At 39.6% G+C, this 13,909-nt stretch overlaps 1 protein-coding gene across 2 annotated transcripts in view; it reads left to right on the forward strand.

The window, feature by feature from the left end:
* The window catches only part of LOC126101042 (anoctamin-5-like), a 398,169-nt gene that overhangs the window by 218,524 nt on the left and 165,736 nt on the right, over positions 1–13,909 (forward strand). For both annotated transcript variants that reach the window (XM_049911706.1, XM_049911707.1), the window contains one exon: positions 290–456. In XM_049911706.1, coding sequence (XP_049767663.1) covers positions 290–456 — 167 coding nt within the window. The remainder of the gene's footprint in view (positions 1–289; positions 457–13,909) is intronic.

Here is a 13,909-nt window from a genome sequence, read left to right on the forward strand (position 1 = left end):
AGTGGGCTCTATCATATACAACTCCATTACTTAGTCTGTGTACTAAACAGTTGTATTTTCTTATGTTTTTTCCACATTTGATCTAGGATTAGAAACTAACACAAAAATTATTTGTGTTTCTTTTCCCATGGTGCTTCATTAAAGTGAAACTGAAATTAAGTTTTCAAAATCAGCCACTAATACCACAAGAGACTAGCTTACTGATGTGTCATTGAAAATATTTCATTGTTTTTGGAAGAGGCCTCAGAATGATAATTTTTATTAATTTTACATAAAATTTTCTGTTCAGTCAGGAAATTTGTGATGAGAAAGGAGCAGGCAACAAGACAATGTGCTCAGCATGCAATAGGGCTTGTACCTACACACGACTTTATGAGTCCTGTCTATACAGTCGGGTCAGCTACGTTTTTGATTCTCCTGCAGCAGTTGCCTTTTCCATATTCATGGCCTTCTGGGGTAAGCATTTATTACATTTAAAATTATAGATATCTCAGTTTGTAAATTAAGCAAATAAGTAAATAAGCATTAATCTACTGCAAGAAACTACTTCTTTTGGCAACATAGTCAACTGTAATTAGAAATAATGTACTATACTCCAGTTTGCTTTTGTCCTACAATATTACTTTCATTGCTAACCAGTTTTTGGCTTCAGACCTGAAGATGGCCTTGTAAGCCAAAAACTGGTTAACAATAAAAGTAATAGTGTAGAACAAAAGCAAACTGGTGCTTTTCATTTCTTATAACGTTGTTCTACCAAGAACCGATGGAAGATTCTGTTAACACACTATACTCCGTGGAAATTAATATCTGACAGAAATGTCTGTAATCAGATTACCTTTGCACCAAAATACTGAATCCCATACTCAACACCAGGCTGTTGTTGTTGTTGTGGTCTTCAGTCCTGAGACTGGTTTGATGCAGCTCTCCATGCTAATCTATCCTGTGCAAGCTCCTTCATCTCCCAGTACCTACTGCAACCTACATCCTTCTGAATCTGCTTAGTGTATTCATCTCTTGGTCTCCCTCTATGATTCTTACCCTCCACGCTGCCCGCCAATGCTAAATTTGTGATCCCGTGATGCCTCAGGACATGTCCTACCAACCGATCCCTTCTTCTAGTCAAGTTGTGCCACAAGCTCCTCTTCTCCCCAATTCTGTTCAATACCTCCTCATTAGTTATGTGGTCTACCCATCTAATCTTCAGCATTCTTCTGTAGCACCACATTTCGAAAGCTTCTATTCTCTTCTTGTCTAAACTATTTATCATCCACGTTTCACTCCCATACATGGCTATACTCCATACAGATACTTTCAGAAACGTCTTCCTGACACTTAAATCTATACTCGATGTTAACAAGTTCCTCTTCTTCAGAAACATTTTCCTTGCCATTGTCAGTTTACATTTTATATCCTCTCTACTTCGACCATCATCAGTTATTTTGCTCCCCAAATAGCTAAACTCCTTTACTACTTTAAGTGTCTCATTTCCTAATCTAATTCCCTCAGCGTCACCCGACTTAATTCGACTACATTCCATTATCCTCATTTTGCTTTTGTTGATGTTCATCTTATATCCTCCTTTCAAGACACTGTCCATTCCATTCAACTGCTCTTCCAAGTCCTTTGCTGTCTCTGACAGAATTACAATGTCATCAGCGAACATCAATGTTTTTATTTCTTCTCCCTGGATTTTAATACCTATTCTGAATTTTTCTTTTGTTTCCTTTACTGCTTGCTCAATATACAGATTGAATAACATCGAGGGAGAGGCTACAACCCTGTCTCACTCCCTTCCCAACCACTGCTTCCCTTTCATGTCCCTCGACTCTTATAGCTGCCATCTGGTTTCTGTACAAATTGTAAATAACCTTTTGCTCCCTGCATTTTACCCCTGCCACCTTTAGAATTTGAAAGAGAGTATTCCATCCAACATTGTCAAAAGCTTTCTCTAAGTCTACAAATGCTAGAAACGTAGGTTTGCGTTTCCTTAATCTTTCTTCTAAGATAAGACGTAAGATCAGTATTGCCTCACGTGTTCCAACATTTCTACAGAATCCAAACTGATCTTCCCCGAGGTCGGCTTCTACCAGTTTTTTCATTCGTCTGTAAATAATTCGCGTTAGTATTTTGCAGCTGTGACTAATTAAACTGGTAGTTCGGTAATTTTGACATCTGTCAACACCTGCTATCTTTGGGATATTTCGCCTGTCTCGTACATCTTGCTCACCAGATAGTAGAGTTTTGTCAGGGCTGGCTCTCCCAAGGCCGTCAGTAGTTCTAATGGAATGTTGTCTACTCCGGGGCCTTGTTTCGACTCAGGTCTTTCAGTGCTCTGTCAAACTCTTCATGCAGTATCATATCTCCCATTTCATCTTCATCTACATCCTCTTCCATTTCCATAATATTGTCCTCAAGTACATCGTCCTTGTATAGACCCTCTATATACTCCTTCCACCTTTCCTGCTTTCCCCTCTTTGCTTAGAACTGGGTTTCCATCAAAGCTCTTGATTTTTATACAAGTGGCTCTCTTTTCTCCAAAGTTCTCTTTAATTTTCCTGTAGGCTGTATCTATCTTAGCCCTAGTGAGATAAGCCTCTACATCCTTTCATTTGTGCTCTAGCCATGCCTGCTTGGCCATTTTGCACTTCCTGTCGATTTCATTTTTGAGACGTTTGTATTCCTTTTTGCCTGCTTCATTTACTGCATTTTTATATTTTCTCCTTTCATCAATTAAATTCAATATTTCTTCTGTTAACCAAGGATTTCTACTAGCCCTCTTCTTTTTACCTACTTGATCCTCTGCTGTCTTCACTACTTCATCCCGCAGAGCTACCCATTCGTCTTCTACTGTATTTCTTTCCCCCATTCCTGTCAATTGTTCCCTTATGCTCTCCCTGAAACTCTGTACAACCTCTGGTTTAGTCCGTTTATCCAGGTCCCATCTCCTTAAATTCCCACCTTTTTGCAGTTTCTTCAGTTTTAATCTACAGTTCATAACCAATAGATTGTGGTCAGTGTCCACATCTGCCCCTGGAAATGTCTTACAATTTAAAACCTGGTTCCTAAATCTATGTCTTACCATTATATAATCTATCTGATACCTTTTAGTATCTCCAGGATTCTGCAATGTATACAACCTTCTTTTATGATTCTTGAACCAAGTGTTAGCTATGATTAAGTTATACTCTGTGCAAAATTCTACCAGATTGCTTCCTCTTTCATTTCTTAGCCCCAATCCATATTCACCTACTATGTTTCCTTCTCTCTGTTTTCCTACTGTCGAATTCCAGTCACCCATGACTATTAAATTTTTGTCTCCCTTCACTACCTGAATAATTTCTTTTATCTCATCATACATTTCTTCAATTTCTTCGTCATCTGCAGAGCTAGTTGGCATATAAACTTGTACTACTGTAGTAGGCTTGGGCTTCATGTCTATCTTGGCCACTGTAATATGTTCACTATGGTGTTTGTAGTAGCTTACCCGCACTCCTGTTTTTTTATTCATTATTAAACCTATTCCTGCATTACCCCTATCTGATTTTGTATTTATAACCCTGTATTCACCTGACCAGAAGTCTTGTTCCTCCTGCCACCGAACTTCACTAATTCGCACTATATCTAACTTTAACTTATCCATTTCCCTTTCTAAATTTTCTAACCTACCTGCCTGATTAAGTGATCTGACATTCCACGCTCCGATCCGTAGAATGCCAGTTTTCTTTCTCCTGATAACAATGTCCTCCTGAGTAGTCCCCGCCTGGAGATCCGAATGGGGGACTATTTTACCTCCGGAATATTTTACCCAAGAGGACGCCATCATCATTTAACCATACAGTAAAGCTGCATGCCCTCGGGAAAAATTACGGCCGTAGTTTCCCCTTGCTTTCAGCCGTTCGCAGTACCACAACAGCAAGGCCATTTTGGTTAGTGTTACAAGGCCAGATCAGTCAATCATCCAGACTGTTGCCCCTGCAACTACTGAAAAGGCTGCTGCCCCTCTTCAGGAACCACACGTTTGTCTGGCCTCTGAACAGATACCCCTCCGTTGTGGTTGCACCTACGGTACGGCTATCTGTATCGTTGAGGCACGCAAGCCTCCCCACCAACAGCAAGGTCCATGGTTCATGGAGGGAGGCAACACCCGGCAGGAAATGTAGAATATAGGTGAAACTATTTCTGTTCTTGTCTTGCCGCTGTCTATAATACATTTTAGCTAAAAATCATGATTATTATTTGGTGCAATTATAGTAAAGAGAAACAATTCTAAAATCTCTGAATAGTCCCTAGTTTCATACTTATTTATCTGCTTTATGCACAATTCTTAATGATCTCTCTTATGAAATAAATATGTTATTGAATTTAGCTTGGTTGCCCTGTAACTTAATTGTAAGAATTTTGTCCACAGGTCAGATTAGTGAAGAAAATGTCTGTCTACTACATAAACTTTTTGTCACATTACATGATCTATAATTGACACATATTGATGAAAATGTTCTTCTGTTGAGTGTCAGTATCTCCCCTTATTCTAAAACTCAACTCTAGTATTCTTAAAATATTTTGTATAGAATTCTACATGTCTATATTTCATTACACCAGATTTTAATGCCTTAAGAATCTGATACTTGATCATAGATATCAAAGAAACATTAAGAATTTTGTGGATAACTTGAGATCTCATTTTGTCTATCCTGCAGATAATGGATTGTCAGATTAAGATCCACAGCTATTCACAGTGCATATCATTGTAGCATAGATCAGAAACACTTAAAATGGTGAGGTTAACTAATGACAAAAAATGTAAGGGTTAGTAGAAAGGCTAAAAATGTTGATTTGGTCTGATGCTTACAATGAGCTTAATGCCAGGACTTCATTCAAGAAATTTCTTTCCATTTATGAAAATAGTTTTGCCAATAAAAAATGTAAGACAATGAAGAAATTAAAGAGATTTTCAAGTAAGGATATTTCTCCAGACTGGAAATGGGATATTTACAAAGTAGACAGAATGAGTGACATTGCATAAATAGTTCCATATTGCTAGCACTGCTGTGACCTGTTTTCAGTTTAAAAAAAAATTGTAGGAAAATGCACATCTTGTTTGAAATAAACATATCAGCTGATAAAATCAGAATCAAAGTTGAATATTGTTTTAATAAACAATGAGACATGTAAAAGAAGATATTAAACATAGACCTGATGCAAGTATCATAAAGACAATTCACATGCATCATATATATTCCTTAATCATTACTTTTTTTAAAATTAGATGATAAACTTGGTGATAATATTCTATAAGAGGAAGCTACACAGTACACTTCCCAAGCGCTATTGAAAAAATTATGATACATTAACATTTTCGATACTGGAAGCTGCACAGTACATTTCCTAAGTGCTATTCAGAAAATTGTGATACACAAAAATTTTCCATACCAGTCCCTTTTTACACAATTTCTTCAAGCCACTCCAAAACAAGTTGCCAATTTTTACATCACTTCTAAATCTTATCAAGATCTGACTGAATATTTTTACAGTTTCCTTCATGCAGTAATTCATTACAGACAACTGCATTATCTGCAAAAAGTATAAAATTACTATTACTATTGCCTCCATGGCCATTAATATACAACATGAACAGCAAGGTTCCCAGCACTCTTCCCTGGGGCACAACCAAAGTTACCTCTACATGTGACAATGACTCTCCATCTGAGATAACCTGCTATGTGCTCCCTACCAAGAAATCCTCAATCCAGTTTCAAATTTAGCTTGCTGGATTCAAATGCTTTTTAGAAATCAGGAAATACTGCATCTACCTGACCACCTTGATCCAAAGCTTTCAATATGTCAGGTGAGAAAAGTGTGAATTGGGTTTCACTTGATGGGTTGAAAGTTTTGGGCTGCTCCTATAATCAAAGCTTCTGCAAGGCCATTGTACAGGAGAGTGAGATCTCTGAGAACATTCACATTTTTGGTCATCTTGTGAACTCTAAAATGTCTGTGGTTCCTTTCTGTGGATTGGCTGGGCAATATGTCATGTCCTCAAGGTATGTATGGGATTCTTTGCATCTCTGGAAGTGGTATCACTTTCAACTGATGACCTGATGAAACATGTATAAATGCATATGAAGCTATTGATGTGTTATGTTAATGTGATGATATATATGATGTATACTGTTGTAGATTGATGTGTTCTGAATCCTTGTTGGTTGGTATGTAGGAGGTCATTCTGTTTGAAGTACCTCATTATGTTTGAGGCCAGAATATGTTCCAAGACTATACAACAAATCAGTGTCAAGTATATTGGATGATTATGCTGTGGATCACTTCTTCAATCCTTTGTGTAAATTAGTGTGACCTATGCTTCCTTCCAGCAGCTGGGCTCAGTTATTTGTCCAAGGGATCTATGATAGATTATAATTAGAAGATGGAAAGGTGAACGCACGTGCATGCACATGTGGATGTTGGCCACATGTGGATGTTGGCATGGTGTGCAACTATCAGTTGTATGGAATCAATGCTGTGAGGTGGATTGCCAACCAGACATGGCACAAGAAAATGACCTATTTTGTTTGAATATGCTCATGATTACACCGTGAAACCCATAAATTTTGTACTTTTGTTGCTGATAATTTGTGTGCTACTGAGTCAAATGGTCTATGGAAGTCAAGTAACACTGCTTCTACCTGAATGCCTTGCTCTTTAGCTCTTAAAATATCTCATGGGAAAAGCATGAACTACAATTGGTATGACTGATATTTCAGTAATTCATGCTGGTTGACATTCTGTTTGAGATACCTCATTGTCTTTGAGCCCACAATATATTTCAAGATCTGCAACCGATGAATGTTAGTGATACTGGAAGATAGTTCCATAGGTCACTTCTGCTCTCATTCGTGTAGATGGGCATGACTTGTGCTTTACTACAAGTAATGGGCACAGTGTTTTGTTCGAAGGATGTACTACATATTACAGTTAAAAGGGGGATGTAACTCAGTTTTCATATTTTACACAGAACCTGACAGGAATTACATGGGACTCTGAGGCCTTGTTCAAGCAACTGCAGCTGTTTCTCAACACTGCTCACATTAGTGTCTATTCACTCACCTTTTATTTCAAGTTCCTCAATGAGTTGTGACACCCCTGCCTACTGCTGATTAAACATTTGAATCTTTCTACTTGCATCAGTCAACCATTGTATTTTGGTAATCATTGTTACTGCAGCCACTTCATGCTTGCTGATACCAGTTTCGTTGTGGATATTGTCAAAGAGGATAGGTCTCTTTGCTGCCATTAAATCTAACACATTTTCATCGTAAGCCAAGGCGCTTATCTTTAGGTCAACACAATGAGGGGTGCTTCTAAGCTCATAATACACTGAACTGAGTTTCCTATTAGTTTATCCACATGTTGATTTCTTTTTAACTTGTTATTCAACTGACTGGACCTAAGTAATTTTAAAGAGTGTTTCATTTAGCATGAAAAACAATGTCACCAAAACACTTAAACTCAACTGGTTCGTCCACATGGACACCCATAATGCTAGCATAGGGTAGTGCTACACATAAAAGGCGTACTAAATCTAACAGAAATACAAAATTCACTCATGCCACCATAAAGAAAGTCTGTACAAAGCATTTAAACTGAACTGGTTAGTTTGTATTTATACTTGTAATGCCATCATAAATATTGCTAGTGTCATGCATAGAAGATATACTAAATCTAACATAATTACAAAATGCAGCATGTGCCACCAATGAAAAAATAGTTTACAAAATATTGTCTGGCTGTGGTTACTGCCGATAGTTGTGATTACCAAAAGGCTTAGGCCAAAGTTATTCTGATCTAACTGAGAAACAAGTAGGGTTTTGGTGTGGAAAAATACATTGATTAACATTCTGATCTGTGGCGCTGAAAATGTGATAACTAAGGGTCCACCAGAGTCAAAAAGCAGACTCTTCAAAGTGACCAGGAAAGGTCGTGTTCTGTAGACCCATTAGCGATAAATTGCTTGGGTGTAGAACATGTCATTTACAAGGATTTGGGACATTAGTTTATAATAATAGGTTGAACAATGAATAATATATTACATAGAAAAAATGTTTACAAGAATTGTATTTTGTAAATAGTTGCAAATTACATTGAACAGACTTACAATAGATCAAAATCAATTCACATATTCTCATACATATATTCGTCCAGTGAATAAATGGTTTTATTTAGAAGATGCTGTTGAAGTTGATCTTTAAAATTAGGTGGATCAGTAACTGACATTTTTATTGCCTGAAGGAGAGCATTAAATATTTTTATGCAAGAGTAGTGTAATCCTTTTTGCACCATACTTAGATTCTTTTGCTCAAGATGTAGATCATTTTTTACCCTAGTGTCATAGTTATGATACATGCTGTTCATTTCAAAAAGGGAATGGTTTTTACACAAGAAACACATGGAAGAGAAAATGTACTGAGATACTGTTGTGAGTATTCTCAGTTCTTGGAAGAGTTTCCTGTAGGAATGTCTGTAATTGACACCACACAGAAACCTAATAACTCTTTTCTGGGCTATGAGGATTTTGTCTGCCTTTGGCTGGTTTCCCCAGAATATAATTCCATAGGCCATCAGGTCATGAAAATAACCAAAACAGGCAGCTTTCAAAGTGTTTAAGTCACTGAAAGAAGCAATCACATGAATAGTGTAAATTGCTGAGCTTAGTTTTTTTTTATATAGGCAAGGAATGTGTAAGGACCAGTTTAGATTGCTATTAACAAGTAGACCCAGGAACTTTGTTGACTCCACTCTTGCTAAATTCCTATCATTGTATTTAACATTAATCTCACGTTCGATATTTTGGCTTGTATGGAATTGAATCAATTGAGTTTCTTCAAAATTTAGTAATAATCCATTAGAGGTAAACCAGTTAAAGGTCTCATGAAGAATTGCATTTACAGTGAATTCAAGATTAGTATTTGTTGAATTGTCTACCAGAATTGTTGTGTCATTGGCAAACAGAGTAAATTTTATCTTAGCCCTTGTACACATTTGGCAGGTCATTTATGAAAATAAGGAAAAGTAGAGGACCCAGAATAGAGCCCTGTGGGACTCCACAGTTTATTGTGCCCCAAGAAGAGGACACTGGTTCCCCATTAGTGTCGTTTACCATGACTTTCTGTTTCCGGTTCTTTAAATAGGAGGCAAGCCACGTCCCTGCTTCTCCAGTTAACCCATAAAATTCTGCCTTTCTCAGAAAAATCTCATGGTTCATGCAATTGAATGCCTTAGAAAGGTCACAAAAAATTCCAGTTGGAGACATTTTATTGTTGATTGATTCAAGAATTGCATTGGTGAAAGAATATATTGGAGCTTCTGTTGAGATAGTTTTCTGGAAACCAAATTGACTTTTATTGAGATTATTGTATTTTCTAAAATGCTCAAGAATCCTTCTGTGTACAAGTATCTCGAGAATCTTGGAGAAACAAGTTAAGAGTGAAATAGGACAATAATTGGTTACTTCATTTCTGTCACCCTTCTTGTGCAATGGTTTCACCACTGCATATTTAAGTCTATCAGGGACAATTCCTAGTCTCAGTGATTCATTAAAGATGTGGCACAGGACTTCACAAATGAAAATGTGTGTGTGTTTCAACACTATGATGGAAATACCATCAATACCACTTGAGTTTTTGTTTTTCATGGTCCTTATTATCTTCTTAATTTCCTCAACAGTGATAGGAGGCATGCTAATCTGGGGTGTTGCACTAAGTCCACTTCTTTGTAAAAGGTTCAGAGCCTCATTTATAGAACCATTACACCCTCTTTTATCCGCTGCAGTCAAAAAATGCTTGTTGAAAATTTTTGCAACATTTTAACATTTATCAATGATATTCCCATTATGTCTAACTTCAGTATTTGAGTAACTACCAGTTTCTCTTCTAATAATACCCCAGATGATTTTCATTTTGTTTCCAGAATTATCTTTTTCTGATTTGATGAACATACTTTTTGCCTTTATCAGAACTTCATTTAAGATCTTGCAGTACCTTTTATAATGCGCTCTTATTTAAGGATCGTTTGTATTTCTGAGAGAAACATATAGCAGTCTTTTACTCCTACCTGATGTTTTTATTCCTTTTGTGAGCCATTGTTTGATGGTTGGCTCTGGTACAGTCAAACTAATTGCCTCAAAGCAACATAAATCTGACTTCCTGAAAAGTTTGCTCAAGGTCATCGGTGTAGTGTTTAGGCCCTATCTTATAGCACATACGTTCAACCAAGCTGTAAAGTTCTTCCTACACCAATTCAACATCACTAGCACACCAGAAAGGCTGCCTGCCTTGCCTGTGGATGGCAGAAACTCATGGGTAGTAGTGGGGGAGACATTTGTACCACCTAGGATGCCTCCTGCAGCAAGAGTACCTTGGAGAGTGTCCAGATGACTAACTTCTAAAAGACCATCATTATCTAGAGTAGATTGGACTGTGGCGATGAGCAGTGGTGGCATGCGGTGGTGCTGGTTTATTAGCAAGTGGGTGACTGGCAGGTCTGTGGCACTGCTGACAGCCATTGTGATGAGAACTGGGTGTCATTGTGGCGGGTATCGAGGGCATCTGGTCATTGCCGGTGGCTGGGGTGGTGCAGTGATGGACTATGATAGAGGCGAGCAGCCTCTGCATGTGTCAACCCCTGGTGGCCGTGGCAAGGTTGGTGTTGGAGTGGTCGGTACAGGCGGCATGCTTTGTGAAGTGGTGTGTGGTGGCTGCCTGGAGGATGGTGCCCCAGGTAGCATGGCCAAAGGCACACCATGTGAGGTGCAAAATGGCTTGGTCTGAAACTTGAAAAAGGAGGCACCATGTGGCACAGCTTTGGGCTCTGAAACACATCGGCAGCACGTGGAGATACTATGTTGCACAGTCTTGCTGAGCACAAGCTGGTGTGAGGTCACCCAGGCATTTAGGACATGTATGGTGGTGTTCTGTGTGACTGGCACATTTGATGCAGTATGTGCTGAAGTGCACTGGCATTGGCTACTGCTGCTTTTGTTCTCTGGCAGAAGCCCTAATAAAACACTGGCAGCGGGCTATAACATTTACCCTGGCATGCTGTAGGGTGTGTGTGGCACTGAGGCAGAGGCTGCAGGTCTGCTGGCATCGCAGGCGCTCGAGCGGCATTGGTGGCAAAAAGAGTGGTGCCTGTAATTGTGTCAGGTGGTGGTGGCAAGGCTTCAGTCCCTGTATTGAGCTCTGTGTCAGGTGTACATTTTCTGTGTCAAGATCTGCGTACTGAGTACCAGCAGTAAGAAGTAAAATAAAGGTGAGGGATGTGGCTGTGTCTGTGTCCCAGGCACCAGTCAGCACTTCAGTGGCAAAGCTGTGGGTGGTGCTGGCAGTGTCAACATTGGTGGTTTCATCAGCAGTGTCAGCAGTCGACAGTGAGACCCCAACTGCTAGCAGCAAATATGCATCGTGCAGGGTGAACGCTTACTGCGGTTTGAGTCTCAACAGAAAAAACTGAAGGCGTGCTGCGGAGATGCACTATAAATGTATTGTCAGCTCTCTTTAGGGTGACACCAGGAACCGAGTACTGTGGGTGAAGTAGGGGCTTGCAAGCACTGATGTGTAACATGGCTCTGTGGAGGCATCAGTCATAAACGCATCATGTAATTTTGAAAATACCGTATGTAGGCTGGGATACAGGCAGTAGGTAGAGGCTGTGGGTTGATAAAATCATGTGGTAGACATAGTGGCTCTCTGTAAACCAAGTCAGTGGCAAATGTCTGCAATCTGGCCTTGTTTGCTACTCACAATCCTAGCAGAACCAGTGGCAGGGTGGTAGAAAATTTTGTGTCATAAAAGATGAGGCCTGTTTTCAGTGTCTGGAAATGTTTCACCATACTGTTGGCAGCAGGACGACAACTAGTAGTGAAATGAACAAGGGCACCACAAGTCGCTTTAAGGGTCTTGAATAGACAGGACATGAATTGGCACCCATATTCTGATGTTATCTGGTGGGGCAGTAGAAGCGAGAAATCCAAGAATTATTTAATGCCATGGCAACAGTTTGAGCTGAAATTTCTGAGATGGAAATGGCTTCTACCAGTGCATGAACTAGTCTCTCATGGTTAGCAGATAGCAAAAGCTATTTGATGATGGAAGAAGGCTGATGATATCTTTGTCCACATGAGAAAGTTGATCTTCAGCCATGAGAAATGAACCAATTGATGTGTGCAAATGTCGGCCCACATTTGCATGCTGGTGTTGTAAGCAGGCAAAAGCCCAAGTGTGACAGTCCAATTGGGTACTGGGCCAGAAGAAACATTTTTGGACAAGGGCACAGATGAACAGATGTGGAGGTGTGCTGTACTTTGTAGATGATGAAATACTGGTTTGTGGAAGGTGTGGTGAAAGTAGGGGCAGATTCAGTCTTTAGAGCCACCAGTGTGCTCAGGATCTATTAGAAAATCACATCAAATGTGCAGGTCTTTACTAGGGGCTTTTTGGAGTAGGACGGTAAGATTGGTATTCACGTCCTGATAGAGTTTGGGTAGGGTGGGGTTGGTGGATTGGGTCATTGCTGGGACCTACCAGTTTAAAGGAAAGCTGAGGGCACGGGAGTGGTTGAAACAGTCTGTGACAATGTTCCCCTGATGCTGGATTTGTGGTGTATACCAGTTGAAAATTATGCAAATGTATACTGTTTGCAGAACTGTTGGGTCATAATTTTGGCACTGCCTTTTTGATAAAACCCTGTTGTAAGATGGTAGTCTTCAGTGAAGATGGTGAAAGAGAATTGAAATAATTCACCACCTCATAGATGGCGAGTAATTCCCTGTCATACATGGCCCATTTGCACTGGGGCTTGGAGAACTTTGCTGAGAAGAAAGCCAGTGGCTACCAGGTGAACCCAACTTCAGTTGAAGGATAGCACTAATCACAGATTGTCGTTGACAATAGTGGGCAAGGCAATGGGGTGGGAGCGTGTCCGAAGAGCTGCATTAGTGAGGTTTTCAGAGCTAGCTGTCACAAGTGGTATCCACCACATGTGCTTGTTACTTATAGTTCATTGGCTTGTAATGAGAGACTTCTGAATGGAAGCCACATTTTTGGCAAATTTTCTAAAATAGTTGGGTATGCAGAGAAATCTGAACTTCCTTATATGTCGTGGTGCATGAAAAATCAAAGATCACTCTAAGTTTTTCAGGCAGGGGTCAAGAGCTAGAAGCAGAAATGCTTTGTCCTAGAATTTCTATTTCAGCTCTCTGTAAAATACATTTCTGCAGATTAAGAATGATTCCTCCTTTTTTGAGGCAGGCAAAAATTTCCCTGAGAAGCTTACAGGGGTCAATCAGGTTGTCATATAAGTATGCAAACAGCCCGGTGCACCATGAAGGTCATTGTCTGGAAACATTTCCAAGTTTGCATTACATTATGGAGGCTGAAGGTCATAAATGCACTATCAAGGCCAAAAGGTGTTATTATGGCTGTTTAGTCAATGTCCTCTGTTGCGTCTGGGATCTGTGCAAAGGGTTTGATGCAGTCAATATTGCTGAAAATTGTGGAGCTGTAGCTGCATAATAATGGCACAGGTTGCTGATTTGGAATGTTTCTCACACTGAGACACTGATAATTGCCACAAGAGTGCCAGGTCCAGTTGTTGTGTGGAGGACGAGGTGTGAAGAGTGAGATATCGATTTTCTACTTCCCTGGCCAACAAAAGTGTTTGCAAGTTAAGGTAGTTAATAAGTGAAAAGTACCACACTCCTGGGAGTTGTTTTATGGCCTGTGCAGATTAGAGTGATACAAATCCTGTGCTTGTTGGCAAGGCAGATCATGAACTGGCACTTCTACCTACTGAGTGGAGTTTTCTGCTCTGTGGTGCTGTGGCTGAAGGGCATGGACCCCGAACGTGATCTCCATGTCAG

This window comes from Schistocerca cancellata, chromosome 9 (genome assembly GCF_023864275.1).
Source record: "Schistocerca cancellata isolate TAMUIC-IGC-003103 chromosome 9, iqSchCanc2.1, whole genome shotgun sequence".
Classification (NCBI taxonomy): domain Eukaryota; kingdom Metazoa; phylum Arthropoda; class Insecta; order Orthoptera; family Acrididae; genus Schistocerca; species Schistocerca cancellata.